The sequence below is a fragment of the Chrysochloris asiatica genome, unplaced genomic scaffold, assembly GCF_000296735.1.
Source record: "Chrysochloris asiatica unplaced genomic scaffold, ChrAsi1.0 scaffold00010, whole genome shotgun sequence".
Lineage (NCBI taxonomy): Eukaryota > Metazoa > Chordata > Mammalia > Afrosoricida > Chrysochloridae > Chrysochloris > Chrysochloris asiatica.
In genome coordinates this window covers 15,473,972-15,498,094 of record NW_006408528.1, presented here as the reverse complement: position 1 = coordinate 15,498,094, position 24,123 = coordinate 15,473,972, and the positions used below count along the sequence as shown (strand labels likewise).

The following is a 24,123-nucleotide window of genomic DNA, read 5'->3' as shown; positions in this document are numbered from 1 at the left end:
AATAGACAGATCCGTGAAATGGAATATAAAGAAAGCCCAGAAAATAGGCAGAACTGCTTGGAGAATTTGTGTCTGATAAAGGTGACATCTGCAACCAGTTGACAAAATGGACTATTCAGTAAGTGGCATTGGGACAACTGGGCAATCATCTGGAAACAGTTGAATTGATACTATATACTTAAATTCCAAATGACTCAAAGATTTGGGAGTGTGGTGACTCTGTAGAAGTACTGGACTATGAACCACAAAGTCTGCAGTTCAAGCCCACCAGTTTTCTGCTCCTGCAAAGACTTGTTGTATTGTTAAGTGCCGTTGAGTTGGTTCCGACACATAGCGACACTAAAGGGATTCCGAGGAGTGGCTAGTGAATTAGAACCGCTGACCTTTCCATTCAAACTGACCTTGTGGTCTAGTGCTCATCCTATAGCACCACACCAGGACAGCCTCAGAAACCCTATATAGGGTTGCTAAGAGTTGGAATCAACTCAATGGCACCTAATAACAACATCAACAAAGATTAAAACTGAAAAAGTAAGTCCTAAAATGGGAAAATCTTTTTGACTCACAATCCATGAGCATAAGACAATTGTTTTTTATACAGAAGTGTTCTATTGCCGGCATTGTCTGCTAATGATGGTACTTAATAAGTGAAATTTTCTGAAAAACTAAGAAACAAATTTTTAATGTCAGTTGTTTTAGTTAGAGACATTTTAATCTTATTCTCAGTTTCAAAACCAATATGTTGAAATCACCAGAAGTTTTGTAAAATATAGACTGTTCAAACTTGTTGTTGTTAAGTGCTGTTGAGTCATTTCCAACTCATAGTGACCCTGTAACACGTCCCTCCAAGGAGCGGCTGGTGAGTTTGAACCACCAACCTTGAGGTTCTAACTGACCTCATGGTCCAGTGTTGCTCCTACAGCATCACACCAGGGCTCCCAATGTAAAGTAACCATCCACTTGAAAAATAAAGCCTCTGGCAATGTATGTATTTGGGACTTGTATCTTACCACCATTTTTAACATTCTTTGTGATTGGTTTATAGTATTATAATTTACATTTTAATTTATTCTTATAAGTAATAATTTAAACTACCCCACATATTTCCGTAGTGAAGAGAAGGTTTCAGAGGAAACATGGAAAAGAGGGCATGTCTCTGAAAAGATTCATTCCTGATCATATAGGCAGGATTGTTTCATTGATAGAAATTGTTGACTAGATAGAAAACAGAAAATAACTTGTATATTAACATGGAGAGATGTTGCATGTATGTTTTCTTTTGAAGTGCAAGTATGACTTTTGCTGGATTTGCCTAGAAGAATGGAAAAAACACAGCTCCTCCACCGGAGGTTATTACAGGTGTACTCGATATGAAGTGATTCAGCATGTGGAGGAGCAATCTAAGGAAATGACTGTAGAGGTAAAGAGAGCTGCTGAGGCCGAGACCCCTGTCTGAATCACTTAATGCCTTGAAAGTATTTTGCATGAATACTTTTCCTATCTTCATCTCAATGAGGCGTTAAATTGAATACATGTTAGAGTAGCTTTAATTTAAATAAAACAGCTCTATAAACTTAAAGAACTAATTTTTTTTTTAATCCTTGATTTATTTTGGTGAAGCTAAGAAAAGTTTTATATACCCCAGCCTTCCTCTGTAATGACTTAAAATAATTTTAATAGCTAGTCATCTATGTAAGAGTCATTCATGGATTTTTGTTTCTTAGGCTGAGAAAAAACATAAACGATTTCAGGAACTTGACAGATTTATGCACTACTATACAAGATTTAAAAACCATGAGCACAGCTATCAGGTATGTCACAAAGCATTTCATATTAACTGAATTATACTGGTGTCAACCAACCCAGAATGATTTAAAGTATTTATTTCTGATCCTTCAGTTAGAACAACGCCTTCTTAAAACGGCCAAAGAAAAGATGGAGCAGTTGAGTAGAGCTCTCAAAGAAAGTAAGTTATAAGTGGTATGTCTGGTAATGAATTTAAAATATTCTTCCATGCTTATATCACTTTACTGGTTAAGAGGTTAAGCCCATTAAAGGAATGCCTTATCCCCATCAGCCTAATCTAGAAATGTCTGAGCTTTCTGAAACCTTCAGTGCAGTTTAGCATCGGAGACCACCATGATTAGATTTTCCACCTGGTTTACCTAGCATAAGGAGCCCTATTGGCACAATGGTTAAATGTTTGACTGCTAACCTAAAGGTTGCTGGTTCAAGCCCACCAGCTGCTCCACAGGAGAAAGGTGTAGCAATCTGCTTCTGTAAAGATTTCCATGGTGACCAGTCCTACTCTGCCCTATCAAGTTGCTGAGTTGAAATCAACTTGATGCAACCGAGTTTTTTTTTTTTGGTTTAACCTAGCCTACTCCTCTAGGTGAGCCCTTCAGTGTTACCACATGAACATACATCATGACTCCTTATTCTGTACCCATTACTATTGTTCTACAATGTTGGAAAAGTAAATGGGTCCTCAAGGACATTGCTGACCTAACCAAAGGAGCAAGATACACATGCCACCAATTCTTAGAAAATTTAGCAGAATACCTAGTGAAATGGAAGTCCTGTACAACTTTGGAAGAAATCTCACTGGTAAATGATGGATGGTTTGGGGTCAAAAAGCGAAGATCTGAGAAGACTAACTTATGGCTCCTAAGTTGTAAGATCTAAAGACCATTCCTTAAAATGGATTAAGCATTGGTTGTATCATTATGATATAATATCCTACAGTGATGACACAGTGCAAATTCCAATGTTTGTTTTAAAGAGTCACATTTTAAAAATTATCATAGCATATAATTAAAAGGTGTGTTTTATGTCTAAAAATATGATCAGTTATACTGGTGTTTGTTCCCTATATAAACTGAGTGTTAACACCCTCTTCATGACAGTAATTCCCTAATTAAGGCAGTAACCAGAGTTAAATAAAATCAGAAAAAGTCTCAACAGCATCTTTGTGCCTCCTTGTTAATTATTACTAATTAGACTTCATTATTATCATAACTATATCCTACTCTTGAAGTTCTATCCACAGTAAAAATTGAAAGGGAAACAAACCAGCTCCCTTTTTCTGTTTTGTCTTTTTCTAAGTAATATGTCCTTAGTGCTGAAAGTGGTACCTAGCACATAGTAATCACTCGGCAAAGAGTTACAGATGTGTATTGCTGCTTCTGTCCAACATTCTGGGGATTTAGACCACATAGTAAGACGTGGAAAAGAATGGAAAGATATAAGGACTGAAACAGAAGAAATAAAACATTACACATTTGTCACATATCTTATAATGGGTGGAAATTGTTTTTTCATCTTTTATATCTTCTTAGTGCAAATACCTACCCTAGTGTATGCTGAAATTTTACCGTGGTCTGTATATCAGTGTGTATATATATGCAGTGTCTTTTGACAAGCATACTGAATAATCTGATTTTCAACCATACTCAGGCATTGAGATTCTCATACTTTCTAGTACTTTGCAGTTAAGGAAAAAGCTGGAGTGTTACAGTAATATTTTGGGATCAGTCTCAGACATTAAAGCAATTTCTCTCTCCCTCTTCATCATTTTTCCTTTCTCTTTTTCTCTGTCTCTTTCTCTGAAGTTATTATATTAGCCAGCAGTACTTATCCAGTTGTTTCCCAAAAGGCTTCTTTTTCTTACAGTGTTGTTTTGGCAGAGGCTTAATTATAATCAGACTTTTATTCTTAGTGAGAAGTTTATCAAGGTGCTTATTAGAATTCTTAAGATGTAAATCCCCTTAGGCATAACCTGAAGCAAGATTTGTTTACAAGCAGGGTGAAAAATCCTGGATGAGGTAGCTCATCCTTCATGGCTCCATCAGTACTCTGGGGCCATGGGGGGGTGGGGGGAGGTGTTTCATTTATAAAGCAGACATGTCATGTATGAGTGTTTTATATAGGTTTTTAGTCTAGTTTAAATAGTATTATCATATAGCTACTTCAAACAGTTTCTTCTTAGGGATCCTCCTTCTTGGTTTTTTATTCTTCTTTAAGAACACATAGTTGTTCAATTAATTTGATACTGTGCTTACAAAACAAAATCTCACTATGCCTGAATTGCTTTATAGCTGAAGGAGGCTGTCCAGATACCACTTTCATTGAAGATGCAGTTCACGTGCTATTAAAAACTCGACGCATTCTCAAGTGTTCTTATCCGTATGGATTTTTCTTAGAACCTAAAAGCACAAAGAAAGAAATATTTGAACTCATGCAAGTAAGATACCTTTCTTAAAAAATAAATTTAAATCATAGTTATTATTTTCTCCCTTTTTAATCAATTAAGTTTTCTCTTATTTGGATGTGATTAGTAAACAATTTTGTTTTCATTTTTCTAATGTTTTTTAAATAAAGAAGTTACCAGAGTAATAATCTGAAATTTTCTATATGTCTAAATATATCATATCACTCTGTAGGTCTGAATAAGTTTTGAGTTATACAAACACTTCCCACAGCACTTATTTCTTAGTTTTAAATGGTAGAGATAGATATCTGGCCTATTTTTGATTATGCAGTTAGGAATTTCATCTTCAAAGATTAAACAAACCATATTAATTCCAAGATGGGAAAGTGGCAATTTACCAGTTGATTTTTGTAAGTACTATTCCTAGAAGTTACAGTATTTAACAACAAAAACACCTAAGCCATCTGACACCGCTAGAACTAACCTACTTTCTTGTGCATTCCTCGGTTTTGAAGCCACCAAGCTTTATTAGCTGGCTACAGTTCTCATGTCATTTCTCAGAACTGCCCTCTGTTAATATAAAGCCTATGGTTTTTTTTTTTCAAGGCTCAATATTCATTTCCAGCATAAAGTCTTCCAGACCTAACCTTAAATCCCAGTGGTCTTGTCCTGCTTCAGATTCATTCAGCATCTACCTATAGTCTGCACCACACCATTAGGCATTTGCTCATATAATGCTTTGAAATGTTAAGAGTATTTAGTGTCTATAAATCTTTTCTGCTGTGTTCACCATTTCTTTTATAAGCCATACCAGCTGCATTGCTATAATGCCTATCAGGTGATTTCTGTTTTCCTGAATTTAAGATGACTTCACATATGACTCTTCTTTCTCTTTCACAACCTGGAAAAAATGTACAGAACAAGAAATGTATATTAAATAAGAAGTCATCTCAAAATTTGGGTTAATTTCTAACATCAAAAGAGTACAATTTACCTTAGAAACCATAGACTCTTGGTTTACTATTAACTAACCCGCTCAGCTGTGATCTTTCTTTTCTTCTGTCGTTTTATCATAGACAGACCTAGAAATGGTCACTGAAGACCTTGCTCAAAAAGTCAATAGGCCTTACCTTCGCACACCTCGCCACAAGATCATCAAGGCAGCTTGCCTTGTGCAGCAGAAGAGGCAAGAGTTCCTGGCATCCGTGGCTCGGGGAGTTGCCCCTGCAGATTCACCAGAAGCTCCAAGGCGCAGGTAAAAAGATGCGCCTATGGAGTTTGTCCTCGCTCCAGCCACAAGAGCTAGCAATTTGATTTTTACCCAACTAGCATTCACATTCCTGGAAGTTACTTGCACCCAGGAGACGGATAACTGATAAACATTATTTACTTCTTTTTTATCATTTCCTCAGTACTATTTCTATTTTTTCGTATTAATTTTTGTTTGCCATTTTATAATTCCTCAGACTCAATCAGGCTAGATTGACTTCATGCTTCAGGTGAACTCAGGGTAGTATTCTAATGCATCAGTTTAAATATGTAGTATCTGTAGTGACGTGGTAGGTACAAGCATCTTGTGATAGAGAATTTGAAAACCTTGGCAACTTATTATGGTCATAGTTACATAGTTGTGGTAAGAGGTTGTGAAGAAATTGAAAATCTGACATAAGTAAAGTTGTATAAGTGTTTTAAATTCATCCATTGAAGGACATTTGAGGTTTGATTGTTTTTATTTCAGATACTTTATCCTGTAGTTATAAATTGAAGCATATTTTTAAATTCATAGTAAGGGTATTAGAATAGAAATTTCTTTGACCAATTTTTACATAAATCAATACTTTTAAAAATGTAAAAATAATAAAATACTGTGTTTAGCATGGTGATTTTCATTTTTTTCCACCATTATATACACACATAAAGCAATTTAGGATTTTAAAGATATAACAAAATTATCCTCTTAATAGTTGATGTACTTTGTTTAAGCAAGTTCCAAGCAGAGGAGTTGAAAGTAATGTTCAAAGGGCAAGAGTCTGATTGTTTGTACTTTGTAGTACTGATAATAAATCAAATGGTATGTCTAATTTCTTTGTAGCTTTGCTGGTGGAACATGGGATTGGGAATATTTAGGATTTGCATCACCCGAGGTAATTGTTTTGTGGGCTTTTTTTTTTATTATTATTGTATTCTTCTTTAGTGAAATCTTGTTTGCATTTGCACCTCGTGATGCTTTCTCATTCTTTTGTAACAAAAGCAACTTGGCAGAGCCTGCATGTAGCTATTTATGGTATTAGATTATGATCACATTATTAAATGCTTCCCCTTCATATTGTTTTAAATTACTGAACAGTCAGAATTACAACAAATTTACAGTGCATCGTTTTGGAAAATATATTCTAATTTGTCAATAGAGATGTAAATTATATTTAACAGAATTATGTTTCTAGTTGTAATTTTATTTCAGTTCGAATTTAACTAAACAACAATTTTTTTTTTTTAAGTTACTCTAACAAACATAAGAGCATTGATTAATAACCATTTAAGGTGGAAACTTGACATTAATAATGTTTATGCACAAAGAAATCCTTTTCCTAGTTGCTTTCTGCTTTCCTTTCAGACTTTCACACTATTCTTATTTGGTATTTTTGTTATTGATATGCCATTTGAAATACAAAGGGTCTGAAATATAAATACTGCAATAGTAATTGCTACAAATAAAAATAAGATAGAGTGAAAATCTTAATCACTTTATTCTTTTTCCAGATTTAAATTGCCACTGTCACCATTGAATCTGATTTTAAATGGCTTTAGCAGTTCTGTCTACGCCTTTGATTTTTATAAGACAAACCATTCAATACTTAAAATCTTTTAGTTTAATTCTAAGAAACGGGCAGGACAAATGATGAAACCTTTATTTATCACTTATAGCCCATGTGTTAGCTGCAACTGAAAGACAGTGAAATTGATTCTTAACCAGAAGTGACTGTGGCTTATTTAAATCAGTTCTTGTCTCTTTTCAGCTGCTAAGGATACTAGCAATCACTTTGTGGCCTTTTGTATTGGTAGATACATCTGAGAAAATAACGAGCTTCGATATGGAAATTTTCTCTAAGTAAATTATAAGAAATTTTAACATATTGGTGAAATCCTAATTGTAAAACAAGTTACGAACCTTTTTCTTTATCTAATCCAATACTAATCAATTGTACTTTACAATGCAGTTACAGCTTTGGGGATATTTTGATAAATCACTGCCTAAAAAGAGAAATAAACACGCTTCAATGATCTGAAAAAAAAACAACCAACTACAAATTTCAGTATTTCTCAGTAAAAACACAGTTCAGTAAAAACCAAAGCTACCCTTGATGTGCTCATAGTCATGCAGTTAGTACCATCTTGGCACACTGTGAAGCTCCAACAGTGACTTCAGGGGTGCTGATTTGGGAGCCTTGTGTATTTGAGGGGCTGTAATTATGACTGTCACAGATTCATTTTGTGAAATAGAATTTACTACCTCACATGTGAATATTTATATATAAAATTACTGAGCTTTTTTTGTTGTTGTTTAGAGATTGAGAATTGTAAAAGTAGAAGCAATATTTCCTTGTTAAATTTATTTTGTTGTAAATTGATTAATTTTACAAGAATTTAATTCATTTTTACATTTCTATTTAAAAGTCTTTGACACGTTGAAACATCAAACTTTTATGTAACCATTATTGCAAATCTAAGGGATTAGTTCACAGTGTGAATTTTTCAAATTCTGTAAGTATTTAATTATCATATAGCTGATAAATTTTATTTTTTAATTTTATTTTTCAAATTAATGTCAACTCAAATAGACTTTTAAGTTGAATTTGTATTTTTTTCAGTAAAGTTGAATCCATCTTTTTTTTGGTAAATTAAATATCAGTACTAAACACAAAAAGGAGCTCTGGTAGCGTAATGGTTATGAATTGGGCTGTTAATCTCATGGTCAGCAGTTCGAAACTACCAGCTGTTCCGCAGGAGAAAGCTGAGGCTTTCTGCTCCTGTAAAGATTTACAGCCTCAGAAACCCTGTACAGGGTCACTATGAGTCGGTACTGACTGCACAGCACATAACAACAACAATCAAACACAAATATCAAAATATTTTCTTTTATAGGCAGTGGGGCCCAGTGGGAAAAGCATCATTTTAAAGTCTGGAGGATAACTGGAGTCACATTCTAGGTCTGTGACTTTCAGACCTTTAAGTATGGTTCTTCCTTAATTTCCCATCTTTAAAATGTGGAAGGTAATACCTACCCCACATTAAGTTTGATTAAAGCATCTCATTAGGTCCCTGAACAATACTGGTGTTCAGTTTGGCACTGTAAGATAAGCACTGGACTGCTAATCACAAGGTTGTCAGTTCAAACCCCCAGTCATCCCTAGGAAATCCTATAGAGGGTCACTATGAGTCAGAACCAACTGGATGGCACTTAGCAACAACATTACTACATAGGCTAAAAAAGTCCTAGAAACTTTTTCTCCTACAAATCCTAGAGCTTTTCAATCTTCTTTGTAGGCTTAACATTCTGAAACTAACTTGGAATACCCAAGTAAACCTTTTCACATGACTACTTGAATATCTTAGGAGTCTTTGGACATTTTCAGTAAATTTAATTTTATGGGAACTGTTTTTATGCCTATTGCATCATGAGGGAATTCCATTTGAGTTTTCTATCAGAATAATTAGAAATATAGTATGTTTCTTTAATAATTATTCTTAAACCATATAGGTTTTTTTTTAATTGGAAATATGTATATATTTAATGGCCAGTGTTAGCTTATTGATCCAGAATAAAATTTGTACTATCATCAAATCTAAGAACCTTGGTGACACCGTGATTAAAACACTAAGCTGTTAACAGGAAGGTCGGTGGTTCAAACCCACTAACCACTCTGTGGGAAGAAGATCTGGCAGTCTGTTTCCCTAAAGATTTACAGCCTTAGAAATCCTAAGTTCTACTTTGTCCTATAAGGCTGCTATTAGTTGGGAATTGACTTACAGCCATTGGCATTATCAAGTCCACAAAGTAAACAGTTTCTTCCTATATAAATTTTGAATCAAGGTAAAATTTCTATGCCATTTTTATCTAAGAAATGTGGTGGTCTCAGTGGTCCAGTGATCTGTGGTGACACCTACTGCACATCATCCAGTTGGAGATATTGAGCCTCCAGGACAAGAAGAAGGAATTTTTTAAGACCCTAAAGAATGCCCTGGGGTATTTGAGTGTCTTTCTAATCTAGTAGAATGGTTAGTTGGTTTCTACCTGGAAGGATGCTTCCCACCTTGTATTAGAATCTAACTGCTTAACTGTTAGACTATAACTGCTAATCTGACTGCTTGTAAATTTAACCAGAGTGGTATGATATAAAAGTTTTGTCATGTAATGTTGTTTTATTTATTCCTAGTACTCTCATAACATGTTGTTGTTAAGTGCTCTCAAGTTGGTTCCGACTCATAGCGACCCTCTTTAGGGTTTCTGAGGAACAGCTGGTAGGTTTGGATTTCCATCTTTGTGGTTTTCAGACCAGTGCTGATCCAACAGGAGTCAAGCATATTGAATATTCTTTAATATTCTTAGGGTAGGCACTGAACTATTAACCTCAAGATCTGCAGTTCAAATCCACCAGCCACTCCACAGGAGAAAGATAAAGACTTTCTGCTCCTATTGAGATTTAACACCTTTGGAAACCTGATATAGGGTCACTGTGAGTTGGAATTAACTCAGTGATAGTGGCATTTGGGATTATAGAGTGACTAAGATAATCATAAACCAAGTATTTTAGAGTTTATCACAGAGAGACTCTAGAACAGTTCGCAGAATCACCCTTTTGATGCTGGTGCCAAACAGAGCCTCTCTTCTTTTCCTTTTTCTTGTGTCACTAAAATCTGGAAATATACATTTGTCCCAGGCTGTAGCCTATGATAATAGTAGGCCCCCTTTAAACCATTATTGCAAATGTAAAATAGACTCATGGACATCTGCCACAATTTGTGTTCTTCCCATATGCTGAACATTAAACACTTCGCCTGCAGGTGTTGTCAGTCACCCCACATGTTACCTAATATAGAAAGGAACCAAGTAATGTCTTATTTTAAAGGTAAACTAGTCCTTAACACTGTGTATTCTTTTATTTGTTATTTGTTCTACATAGATCACGGTCACTTTTTCAAAACCACACCTCCCAAAACAGTCTAATTTATACTAATAAAATGATTACAGTACCAGTGTCCCCACTTTTTGTTAGGTTAGCATTATACCACTTTACTTTTAATATAAACAGTCTAATTTATATTAATAAAATGATTAGTTACAATACCAGTGTCCCCCACTTTTTGTTAAATTAGCGTTACACCAGTTCACTTTTATGAAGATCTACCATGACACCTGTTTTCACTAACCGAAAGAAACCCTTAGAGGATTTTAATTTTTATGAATCGAGGCAAAAAGCAAAACTAGGGTTCAGAGTTTGTTTTTCAGGGAGCCATTGAGGAGCTGCACATGCCCCAGTAGCCAGAGTGCCTTCGCCAGCGCCTTCCCCATCAGCTAGATTCAGGTTTCAGCATCCACCTGCCATGACTTTGAACTATGCCTATGAATACTGCTAATGTCATATTAGGGTTTATGTGTTATTTGGTATTCTTTGATAGATTATTTTCTGGGTCTGGGAGCACTTAAGATTTTTCCCATATAAAGTAGTGATACTTGCTTCTCCACTTTAAAACCATTTCAATGTACAAAAGCCTTCATAGGAACTCTCTACTTTCAGATAGCACAGGAAACCTGTATTAGATATGAAATAAGACTTAGTGATGACCTAGCATTGCAAGTATTCCCAATGTATGTAAGCATTTGTAATGTCTATTTGATTGTTTTCTTTCTCCTTTCTATACTTTCTGTTTCCGTAGCATGGCATATGTGATTTTATAATAAGTGTATAAAATCACACATTTTTTTCCTGGAAAAAAGTGTAGTTTTTGTTTTATTTGCATTGACAAACTTGCATGCTCTCCTGTATTTTATAACCTTTGGTTTATGCAGGAATATGCTGAATTTCAGTACCGGAGGAGGCACAGGCAGCAGCGCCGCCGTGGAGATGTGCACAGTCTGCTCAGCAGTCCGCCCGATGCCGAGGAACCAAGCGAGAGCACTCTAGGTACGCTCCTGGGTGCCTGCATTGATTCTCAAAACGGACAAGTCAAATGTTTGTGTAAGAATTTGTAATTGAGATAACCAGCAACTATTCCAGTGCTTCCCTTATCACAGGACACAGAAAAACAGGGAAGTTAAGAACTCAGGCTGTGGAACCAGGCAGAAATGGGCTCCTAATCCCATTTCTGCTTCCTAGTAGCTGTGTGACCACAGTCAAGCCCCATCACCTCGAAAGTGCTGCTTTGCAAGCTTTCTGTGAGGCTTCAGTGAGATAATGCATGAAAAACTCTTACTGTAATACGTAGCACCTAGTGAACACTGGGTAAGCTGTAGCTGTTAATACTGTTACGGTATGCAGGGCATCTTTTTTTCCCCTTAGCTTCATTTCTCCTAGAAACATTATTTTGAAAAGGAAACTTCTAGTACCCGAGATAAATGATTTGAAGTATTCAGTATTTAAGTGTTAAATTGTTTATTGGAAACCTACAAGTTATAATGTCAGGAGATCATTTTCAACATCAATGGGACTAAAAATTTGCTCTTCAGGCCACTGTAATTCCCAAATTTTGGGGTTTTAAGAAATCTGAAAAGATAAATGCCTTGTTATTGCTGAAGGAAAAACAAAAGGAATGAATAGTAGCACTCACATTTATAAATAGAATTACACCTCCTGCCAGCAAAAATGTAAAAATATGTCAAGGATTAGAGATGACAGTATTAGGTATACATTGTTGTTACTGTTGTTGTTAAGCTCCGACAAGTCAGTTCTGACTCATAATGACCCTATACAGGGTTTCCAAGGAGTGTCTGGTGGGTTTGAACCACCAACTTTATGGTTAGCAGTTCAGTACTTATCCTGCAGCACCACACCAGGACTCCTTAGGTATACGAGGGGGCTTCAGGCAGTTTGAGGAAAAATTCCTTTGTCTTTTCATCCCATTTTACTTGAGAGCTTAAGTGAATACGGGTTTCCACCAGAGCTTAAAGAGAAAGAAATCAACAAATTAAATAAAAAGACCTATGGAAAGAAAGGACTAAACCTTGTCACTAAATTGCATTTGATATCAATTACTTTGACACAGATACCCCAGAGGGTGGCAGTGGCCGCAGGCCCAGCGCCTCCGTGGTAAGTTCTGCGTCCATGAGCATGCTGCGTGACTACGCCCCTGCCAGTCGCTCGGAAAACCAGGACTCTCTCCAGGTAGCCTTCCTGGACAACCTCGCTGCTCTGTGTTTCTGCTCATTCTTTGTTTAGCCTGGTTTCCTATTTTCACTTTGATGGCTTTTTTTTTTTTTTTCCATACTAGAATCTTTGCTTCAAAAATAGATCAGAGAAAAAGATGCCTATGAGTTTTCCTTTCCATTAGCACAGACAAGAAAAAAATGATAAAATTTGAGAGAAAGATAATTCTTCTGTATAAAAAGAAGTAATATTAATTAATACAGTGAATTCTGTGCAAGCCAGAACTCGAATGAGGCCGCCTTGTTTTTCCCCATTGGAAAGTTTTCTACCACTTTTGTTTTCTTCATTTTAGTGGGAAATATTTGAGGTTTCCACCTTACACAGATTGCATCTTTTACAGGTTTTACTGTTTGGTTAAAAAGAATTGTGGTGAACCTCATTGGATTAAATCAGTTTTCTTTTAATTAAACTCTAAAGTGGCTTTGCTTTCTGTTGCCTCAGGCTCTGAGTTCCTTGGATGAAGATGATCCCAATATACTTCTCGCAATACAATTATCGCTGCAAGAGTCTGGGCTGGCCATTGATGAAGAAACTAGAGACTTCCTCAATAATGAAGCATCCTTAGGAGCGATAGGCACTTCTTTACCATCCAGGTTGGACTCAGTCCCTAGGAATACAGATAGTCCTCGGACTGCATTGAGCAGCTCTGAGCTGTTGGAACTTGGTGACAGCCTCATGAGATTAGGAGCAGAAAGTGACCCGTTTTCAACTGACACCCTTAGTTCACACCCTCTCAGTGAGGCAAGAAGTGAATTCTTTCCCTCATCCAGTGACCCTGACTCGACTGGCCAGGACCCCAACATCAATGACAATCTTCTTGGCAATATCATGGCTTGGTTTCACGACATGAACCCTCAGAGTATTGCGCTGATTCCTCCGGCGACGATGGAAACCAGTGCCAGTTCCCAGCATCCCTGTGTCAAGGAGGCATCAGAAGGCGTGACACCACCCCAGGAAGACTCAGTGTTGGAAGATGCTGTTGTAAGTGAAGGTAGAGGAACCCAGATAGAACAAGAAAATCTTTTAGAGGAAAATATTCTGGCTGGAGAAGCCGCAACTCAAGCTGGCAACAGTGGTAACGAGATAGCCAACAAGGGGGATGGTTCAGATGTTTCCAGTCAAACACCTCAAACATCAAGTGACTGGCTTGAACAAGTACATTTAGTGTGAATCACACACCTTTGGGCTCTAGATGAGTGTCAAGTGCAGACAGTATACTAGGGGGAATACGCTTCATAGACTGATCCACTTAATTTCAACTCAGTTAGAAACCACTGACAGAAAGATTGGCTGACTAGGAAGGAGGAGTTCCCTTGGATGGTAGCTTCTTTGTTTATTTTTGACCTTACAGGAAATTTCTTTTATATTTAATTGGATATAGCTTTACCCCTTTTTTGCTTGCAAAATAGAGCAGGAGAAAAAGAGAAACAAAATGGAAGAAGTAGGTTATAACCCACATTCTAAGAAAATTCAGTCCTCTGCTTAGCCTAACTTGGCAATAGTTAAATTGAACGTTTAAATTAAAGGCTTACTCCCTAATCCTTGGGTGGTTTTTCCTTCATTTTATTTTTATTTTATTTTTTTAACAAAAGATTTTTCTTCATTTAGAAGTTCACATTGACAGTTCCTATAACATTTAGTTCCTCGATCTCTTTGTGCACTTCCATAACTTTCTTTTTGTTTGAGAAGTGTGAATTGAGGTATCTGATGCTTCTCTTTAGTGTTACATCTATCACAGTGCAATTCGTTTTAATTTTCACATGACTCCAAGATTTCTTTTCATGCCTATTTACAGTCCGATTGTGCCAAATTCTGACTAGTGCGCTGACTAACAAGGTGTTCAGTGGTCTAGAGTGCTACGAAGCCGTTTTCACCATTCTTGGGAGTAAAAGGTGCCGCTTGGTAGCATTGATATTTCAGAATTTAATGGGGTTTTGTTGCCATGGAGAGTGCATTTAAATAAATGTAGCCTGTAGCTTAAGTTAACTAAACCTAATGCTGCTGTTAAAAACAGTTTATTTTAATATTAAAACACAGTTGATTAGCAACAGCGGTGCTGTATTAAAAGAGACACTTTATTGGAAGTGCAATCATAGTTCCTTGTTGTCACACTTTTACAGTGCATTCTAATTACTATTGGGTGCAATTACTTTTAATGTAAGTGTTTTATAAAATAGAAAAAAAAGTGGAGTTTTCATGAGTTACAGTAAATCCCACAATTATTTTAAAAATTCAATAAAACATCTTGCGCAACATGTTACCGTGCCTTTGCCTAACCTAAATGGATAGTTGCCAGTTAGATAAGTGAGTAATTCAAATTTCAATGTCTCTTCTGAAGTAACTATGCTATGAATTGCAAAGACCTCCATAAAACCACCCATGGCCTTGCCTTTACAGTAAATATAACACCTAAATGTTCAATTGGTTTGTTTGCCTAAATAGCAAATGCTGAGATGTGTTTGTTCTATTGCACAATACTGTGTGATTACTGTTTAGTGTTGAAAACAAATCAGCTCCCTAGTTATCAGTGTCTTACTACTGTGAAGAAAATATTGGTCTTAGTTGTAATTAGGATACAATGGTACAGTGTGTAATTAAAACTAGAGTAAACTGTTGGAATGGCTGTTTTACTTACATAATATCAAAATTAGCATAACATAAGTAAAATAGATACACAACACTCCATTTAATATTTTGCCAGATTGTGATAAAAAATCTACATATACCACAATCTTAGTACCAAGTTTGTACAGGCAAGTCCTGCTCTGGATAAAAGGTTATATGTTAGTATTGATGATACCCACGTGAGTTGTGATTATGGTTTTTGATTACTTTTTTTTTCCCAGCCCCTACTTTTGAAATACTCGTATGCTTTGAATTTGTATGGCTAGGACATTATGTTAGAGTATTTATTAATTCCCAGGTCCCTGAGATAAACTGTGTGAGAATTGCTCCTGTGCCGTGGATATCACAAATCCACGTTTTCTTTTCCTTTCCCCAGTTATCAAAAGCATTGTTATCCCTATTAAAGTTAGTTGGGGAAAATATTAACTTTATCTACAGTGTATTACTGTATTAAACTGAAATAGTCCATTAAAGGATTTTTTTACAAATTTATTTTGGATTAAAAATATCCAATAGGAAGAGTGCCTGGATCACACTGGGACATCTTGCAAAGTTGCAGTAAGGTGCGAACGGGCCCTTGGGGACGATCGTGCACAGGGAGGGGCCTGGTTTCCTAGCGCCCTCTGCTGTTTCCTTTATTTCTGTGCTGTTCTCTCCTGAGCACGACAGTGGTCATTTTCCAGTTTGTATTTCCTTGGTACATATTTTAAAAACAACACAGTCATTGACTTTACACTTCAAAAATAAAGTTTGGCAAAGCCTATTTTGTAAACAAGTTAATTTTATAATGTTAAAAAAAAAATGACTCTAACCTTGACTTGTTATTTGCACTTTCATAGTCTATACTTGATACATTCCCACTTTATATACAGTAGGGTTCTACAAACGTATAGATGTTTGGCCAAATGAATGCTGTTAATGATATGTAAAATTCTTTGATTAAACATTTATTACTTAAACTACTTATTTTGTCTCATTACATTATGGAGTTTGTTAAATCAAATCAAAGAGCTGATTTTCTTCAAATTAAATTCCCTCCAACATGATGGGATTAATTTGGTTCTTAACATGTAATTGATTATTGCCTGATATTTTTACATTAGACCACTTACTTAGAATTGTGTATCCCTGTGAAACCCAAAATCACTATCTGATATTTTGTTAAGACATTGTGACTTAAGTTCTCTTTTTATTTTCACTATAGATTTCAGGAGCAAATACTGTGATTTTTTTTTTTTTCCCTTGAAATCTCTAACAGAAACATGAGAAAAATTGCTTTCAGATGTATTTTATGAAATTGCTTAGAGCAGGAAACTTTTTTATCCTGGATGAATAGACACACCTGCTTTTTACTATTCTGTCCCTTCTGAGTTACCAGAACAACCCTCAGCACCTGAATACCGTGAACTTGCATAGAACCCAGGCCATTGAAAGTCAGGCTGTTACATTGATGCCTTTTCACTGCATGGAGCCAGAGTAAGACTCCCAACGTCCCTGTGCTGGATTAGCCTGTAAATGTTTATTGCAGCTACTGGTCTCATTTTTTTTTTTCCGCGTTGTCAACTTACCTGTTACGAATTAAAATCTGAGACTTACTGAAGTTTGGTCATAATTTAAAAGCAGTTACAGTTAGTATATCCCAGAAGAGTGAAAGAAAAATTTAAATGTTTAATGTGAATACAAATTTGGGGGATTTTGAGACTTTGTTCATTTGTTTGGGGCCTAAAATTAAAACTCCGTAGAAAAAACATTTTTTCGTGCACTTGGCTTTTGGGCTGAGTGCTAGTTTTTTCTCAGTATTGATCAGTATATGGGCTTACTAATCTTCTCCTTAGCAACAGTATTTAACTGCCTTGTCGATAGTTATAACCTTCTGGAAAAATAAAAGTGGATCTCTCTATACTATTATATGGCAGTCTTTATTGTAAGAAATAAAAATGGTCCAGAACACATCTTTACTTCTCTGTTCCACTGAGGTGGCTTTGAGACTGAGTGGTGGCCAAACGTCTGAAAAAATTCATTTTCTATCTTCGAGTCCATGATGTTGAAAATACTTGATCAGTCTTCATGCCACTTCTTAGCCTGCTACAGAGGGGTTTCAAATACAGTTCCTGGGGGAAATTCCATTCTTTTAATTCCATTATTTCTGTGGACTTTTACAGAAGGACCTAACCTGTGCAAAGCATCCATTTGTAGACAGGTTGAGATAGATAGAGGAACAAAACAATGTCTCTGTGGTTTGGGGAGTCTTCTTGGACCTCTGTGTGCCTACACATCTTGGGTGTTGGAAGACTGAAAGGCCCTGACCACAGTTTTACCTGGGTTTATGTAGCCAGGAACTTTGAGGACAAAGAGCAGTCTTAGTAACTGTTTGCTATAAAAGCAGTATTTTCCTCCTGCATGGTGTTCCTCAGCTGCAACACAAACCCATTGTGTGTTTGGCATACATTTGGGCCGATTGCATTCCCCGGTGAAGCTGGGGAGGGAGACCAACACAGTAAGTTGACGCCCTTGCTGCTGCCGTGCCATGAGTGTTAAGCCATTTGCCTCTGACCCTGGAAGTTTGTGTCTTCTGTCAGCATCCATGAAATTGCAATAGGTTGACTTGCTGGTAGGGTAAATCCCAGACCTGACAGTTTGGGCAGCAAAGGTGGGATGATGACAGGTAAGATTTTCTGGACAAGTAACCAGGGAACCAGGTTCAGGACTATGAGAAGACTCCCCGGAATCTGGTAGGAGATGGGTAAAGAGGTGTTGGGAAGTACAGAATTCTTCACTGTCTGACCTGTTAATGAACAAGAGAAGAATTAATGTCTAAAGGCCTAGTATTGAAAGTTGTGATTGAAACAAGCTTCCCAAATAGTGGCTTCCTTGTAATTTACTCCTCTAGACAGGCAGAGCTAAGAAGAGATGTTTTCATGACAAGGTAACAGCAATTCCTGTGGCGCAGCTGAAAGTGTATCTGGGTTGCTGAGTCAAGGAGTCCCCAGCCCTAAAATAGTGTGAGCAGTGAAGACTTGGCTGTGCATGAGAAAAATGAGAAATGTACCTGGTTGTCCTGCAAGCAGTTGCAGGCCTTTCCAGTGTGAAAGCCTTACCTAAAAGTTCAAAGCAGGCCACATTCACAAGGCCCTGGTCCCTGCCACAGCCCACTGAGCCAACAGCAAAGACTAGAAATGGCAGAAAGTCTCAAGAATCGTAGACTGGAACGTGATGGTGTGCACAGCATCAGCAGGAAAGACTCTCTGCCCAGGTTCTCTGGATGCTGAGGGAAAACACGACAGTTGGTACCATTGTTCAGGTGAAGAGGAGGAAAGGTCTGTGTGTAAATCAGTTTCCTGGAGGCTAATCAGCCCCAGATGTGGCCTTCACAGGCCACTGGTTGAGAAGGAACTCCCGACACACCCATTTCAGACTCCTCCATCTGTGTTCCTGTAGGGGAAGAGGGAGTGAAAGTGGCCTTGTGAGTGGGACTTCGTAATGTGCTTCAGTGTAATGTGGCTTCCAAATCTGAAGGTACCATGGACTTAGCTGTCTCAGCTGTCAGGCACCTCCACAGGGGCACAGGTGCTGGTGTCTCTCCTTCCCCCAGCAGCATTACTGGGCTGGCCTGTTTGGTCAGCCCTTTGGGCAGTAGCCTGGCCAGGGGGAGTCAAATTCAACTCTGAATTCTCTATAAAGTGGAAATTTTCTGTGCAGAGTTGAGAAGTTTGTTGGATGAAAAAAGTTCACTGAGTGGGAACTAAAATGTATTTTTGACAACAAGCCACACGAAAGTAAAGGGATAACTTTCTCCTTTAGAGCAGGGGTCAGCAAGCTTTTTCATTGAAAGACCAGATAGTGAATATTTTTGGTTTTGTGAGCCATGTGAACGCTCACAATTTCTGCTCAAGACACAGTAGCAGCCGTAGGCAATGCATCAACAAGTGGATATGGATGTTTTCCAATAAAACTTTATAAAAGCAGGTGCTTCCAGAAAGATGGCCTATTGCTGAATTCTACTTGAAGGAATCCTGGTGTGGATAGACAGTGGACTGCTAACCGCAGGGTCAGCAGTTCAAACTCACCAGCTGCTCCTTGGAAACTAAGCAGGGTTGCTGTGAGTCAGAACCAAATCAATGGCATTTCACAACAACTTGCTAGTATTTTGTTAAGAAATTTTTGCATTATATTCAGGAGAAATGTTGGTCTGTAATTTTCTTTTTTGTACTATGTGTGGTTGAGGTATTATCATGACTTGATCTGTGTCCAACAAAGTTTGTGTCAGCTTGGGTTTGTCATGATTCTCAGTGGCTTGACAGTTAAAGTAATGATGTAAATGTGGCAGTTATATCCCCATGATGTAATCCGATGTGACAAACCAGTAAGAGAATTAGGGGTGGGCTGCAATGCCCTTAAGACCATTACAATCCTGACCTGATATAAGGGAGTTTCCCAGGGGTACAGCCTACAACATCTTTTACAAGAGATAAAAGGAGAGAGAAGTAAGCAGAGAAGACGGGACCTACTACCACCAAGAAAGAAGAGCCAGGAGTGGAGTGTGTCCTTTGGGTCCCTGCACTGTGAAACTCCTAAATTCAGGGAAGGATTGATGTCAGGACACATGGAGATCTCTGAGGGATTCTGGGCCTACAGATGCTGAAAGGACGCAAGGACCTGTCTCCACAGCTGGCACTCTGATTTTGAACTTCTGTTCTCCTAAACTGTAACAGAATAAATTTCTGTTTGTTAAAGCCATCCACTTGTGGTATTTCTCTGATAACTAAGACAGGTGTCAACATATCTGCATAAATAAATTAGGAAGTGTTCCTTTCTCTTTTATTATATAGGATGAATTACACACATGACCAAATGGGAGTTTATTCCAGGGATGTCAGACTTTTTCAATATTTAAACATCAATCCTTAGTATCCAGTATATTCACAAACTAAAGGAAAATCACATCTTCCTATCACTTGATACAGAAAAAGTCCTGGATCAAATTCAGCATTTGTTCCTAAGACCTGTCAGAAGAATAGAATAGACAATGTTATTGTTAAGTGCTGTTGAGTTGGTTCCAACTCATACCCTGTATAGGGTTTCTGAGGAGCAGCTGGTGGGTTTGAACTGTCAACATTCTGGTTCACAGACCAGTGCTGATCCTATAGTGCCACACCAGAATCCAGAATGAAAGGTAGCCTTCTCAATTAATAAAGAACATCTACTACACTTGATGGCAGTTCAAGCTCACCAGCTGCTCCTGGGAAACCCTATACAGGGTCGCTATGGGTCAGAACCGACTGGTCCACACTTCACAACTACACTTGATAATATACTTAATGGTAAAAGACAGTGCTTTCCCCCTAAAATCAACATGGAGCCAAAGTCTAGCCAGTGTAATATGGAAAGAATAGGAAATAAAAGACATACAGATCAGCAAAGAAAAAGTATAACTCCTTATTTACCGATGACATGATCATCTACATAGAAAATCCCAAAGATTCCCCTAGAACTAACATGCATGTTCAGTAAAGTCGCAGGATACAAGGTTAGCATATCAACATCAGTTTATTTCTATGTACTAGCAGTAGATACCTGGATATTGAAATGAAAAATTGAGCACCATTTACAGTTGCTAAAAACTTACTTAAAGGCAAAGCAAGCATATTGTTATAACTTGGGAGTCATGTACTGAACTTGTATCCTGAAAACTACAAAACATTGATGAAAGAAATCAAAGACCTAAATAGTCATAATGGATTGGTAGACTCAACAAAGAAAAGATGTCACTTCTGTCCAAATTGATGTATAGGCTTCAGGTAACTTGTTTAAAAATCCCAACAATTTCTATTTTCTAAAAATAGACAAGATGGCTCTAAAATTTATACAGAATGGCAAGTGAACTAGAATAACTAGAACAATTTTGAAAAAGAATGTGGCGGAATTATTCTATCCAATGTCAAGGCGTTACATAGCCACAGCAGTCATCACTGTGGTATTGTCTGAGACGCAGGCACACAGATTTGTGAGCTTGTATAGAGAACCCATAAAAGGCCCCACGCAGGCATCAACTGATTTCTTAACAATAGAGGGAGGATAGTCTTTCAAGGACTGGTGTTGGAACATTTGGATACTGATAGGCAGAAATAGGAGTCGAACTAACCTTCACACCTTTTACAAAATAAAAAGATTGTGTAATAGATTTCAGTGTAAAACTATAATGCTTTTAGAGAAAAACAAATGTTTGGGATCTAGGACTAAGCAAAGAGTTCTTGGACTTGGCACCAAAAGCATAATCCATAAAAGAAAAAATGGATAAATTTGACTTCATCAAAATTTTGAGCCTTTGCTCTGTAAAAGGCCCTATGAAGAACATGAAAAGACAAATTACAGACTGGAAGAAGTGTTTACAAGCTACCTATCTGACAAAGGATTCCTATCTAAAATATATAAAACACTCTCAAAACAGTGAAAATCCAGTAGAACAAGGGCAGAAAACATGAAGAAACAAACATCTTAGTGAAGAATATAAATAAGCTCACGAAAAGATGTTGACTAATCCTATCTACAAGGGAAATGCAAATTAAAACCACAGGGAGATACCACTACACACCTATCAGAATGAGCTAAGATAAACAGCATCAACACCAAATGGTAGTGAGGATATAGAGGAACTGATCTTTGATACATTGCCGGCCAAAGATAAACTGTCATTCTAGGAAAGTGTGATGGTGGTGGTGGTTAAGTGCCATTGAGTCACTTCTGACTCATAGTCACCCTACATAGTTTCCAAGGAGCGACTGGTGAGTTTGAACTGCTGGCCTTGTGGTTCAAACCAACCTCGCAGTCCAGACTTCTGGGAATAGAGTGATAGTTTCCTAAAAATCTAAGCATATACTACTATAGGACCAAATACTTGCATTCTGGGGCATTTTTCATAGAGAATTGAAAACTTGGGTTCATATAAAATGCTGTACACAATAGTTCATAGCAACTTGTATTTAAAAAAAACAACAACTGGTAAACATTACTCCACGGCACATAACAACAACAATAGTAGGTGAATGGTTAACTATAGTACATTCTTGTGATGAAATTCTACTCAACACCAAAAAAAAGAATAAACTTCGGCTATATGCAACAACTTGGATGGATTTCAAGTGAAAAAAAAGCTAATCTCAAATGATCACATACAATATGATTCTGTTGATATAAACTCCTCAAAATGATAAACCAGTTAAAATAGGAACAAATTAGTGATTGCTGGTAGTTAGGGGTTGTGGGGGATAGAGAGGTATATGTGACTATAAATGGATATTCCTGTGGTAGAGGAACCCAGAAATATGAATCTACATATGATAAAATCACAGAACTGTATGGACTGTAACAAAGTCAATTTCCTGATTTTGATATTGCACAAGTAGTTTTAGTCTTAAAACATATTCAGGTTATGAGGGACTACACTTAAAATGTCAGGGTTTTAGTTTTTTGCAGTGGGTTTTGTTTTTTAAACATCATTAGTTGTTGCACATATCTTTAGTAATATTGCTATACACAGCATTATAGTATGAAATTTGCTGATGCTATAATTTCTAGATTGCCAAAGACAAATTGTGATCAGATTTATAAAGATAATGATAATAAAAGGCAATAATACCCGCCATCCTGGAGATGAGAGAGAGAAGAGGACAGGCTTGTTGCTCTGAAGTGTGGTGAGACTTGAGGACTCTTGAGCCCATGGACAAGGACCTAGCCTCAGAAGGCTAGAGCTGAGAGTTAAGGGTCCAGCTGATATGAAGTGAGGGGAGATGCACAAGAACCCCCAAATGTGGAGATAGTAACCATTTGGCCTGTTTTAATGGCTTGATCAGAATTCAAATAGAGGAAGATGAAAGAAATTTGATAAAGGAAACAAGTGTAAATTACTACAAGTTGATGAACTTGGCCTATACTTATGGATGTAGTAGCTCAAAATACCAACTGAAAGGGAAGAAGTCTTCACATGAAAGATCAAACATATCCCCTCTGTATGCAGGGTTGATAGGGGTGGGCAACTTAGACTGGCTACCTAAAATGAGGGGGGGATAAAGGCACAAAGTGCTGGCTCACAAGTTTTCAAGAGAGAGCTTAGTTTCAGAATGTGTGGGGGAAAGTAGAATCCCCCACTGAATAGTTTCCATCTTGTTTAGATGGGTCTAGTGAAAGGAGATGGGGATAAGATTCTTATGACTCAGTAGTAATTGTTATGACTAATTGTGATTGTCACAACTGTAAACATAGAAGTTTTATAACAAAAAGGGGAGAGCAGTTAATCTTATATTCCAGTAACAAAGGACCCTAGGACCATGAAGGGAGCACAGCATGAGTGAAATGTGTGATGCTATCCAGAGAAATGACCTGGTGTGGTGCTTTGGATTAATGCACCAGACTGCAAAGCCATTTGAAGTGCAAGGTTGGCAGTTCAAGCTCATCAGCTGTTCCACAGAAATCCTATATAGAGTCACTATGGGTTGGAACCAACTCGACAGCACTTCATAATAACAACATTCCAAAGAAGCAGTGACACCAGAGATGGAGGCAGAAATGATGACATAGAAAAATAGAGCAACTGAGGACTCTAGGCTCATGGAAAGAGAAAAGCTGTGTGCTGGCAGTCAGAAAGCAGGCTTGCAGAATGTGCCCTTTGGTTGCTTAAATGATTATTCCTGAGTGTTTCTGTGTACATAAAAAAATAATAAAATAAGCAAATACTGTTGACTGGTGATGCATGGAGGGGATTGTAATCATTGTAATGAAACGTAATACATTAGAATGAGTAAAAAACTGATGTTCTCTCATGTAAATTTTCAATCAATTCACAATAAAATCTTTAAAAAAAAAAAAAAA

At 37.2% G+C, this 24,123-nt stretch overlaps 2 protein-coding genes across 2 annotated transcripts in view; one reads left to right on the top strand and one right to left on the bottom strand.

The window, feature by feature from the left end:
* Positions 1-13,803, top strand: part of ANKIB1 (ankyrin repeat and IBR domain containing 1) — a 142,371-nt gene extending 128,568 nt beyond the window's left edge. The window contains exons 11-19 of the mRNA XM_006834302.1: positions 1,286-1,420; positions 1,725-1,811; positions 1,900-1,966; positions 4,098-4,243; positions 5,287-5,465; positions 6,303-6,354; positions 11,280-11,394; positions 12,473-12,591; positions 13,075-13,803. Of these exons, the coding sequence (XP_006834365.1) occupies positions 1,286-1,420; positions 1,725-1,811; positions 1,900-1,966; positions 4,098-4,243; positions 5,287-5,465; positions 6,303-6,354; positions 11,280-11,394; positions 12,473-12,591; positions 13,075-13,803 (1,629 nt within the window). The remainder of the gene's footprint in view (positions 1-1,285; positions 1,421-1,724; positions 1,812-1,899; positions 1,967-4,097; positions 4,244-5,286; positions 5,466-6,302; positions 6,355-11,279; positions 11,395-12,472; positions 12,592-13,074) is intronic.
* Positions 13,804-17,526: 3,723 nt separating this feature from the next.
* Positions 17,527-24,123, bottom strand: part of LOC102811566 (protein lifeguard 1-like) — a 54,690-nt gene continuing 48,093 nt past the window's right edge. Inside the window, exon 10 of the mRNA XM_006834393.1 lies at positions 17,527-18,043. Within this exon, the coding sequence (XP_006834456.1) occupies positions 17,527-18,043 (517 nt within the window). The remainder of the gene's footprint in view (positions 18,044-24,123) is intronic.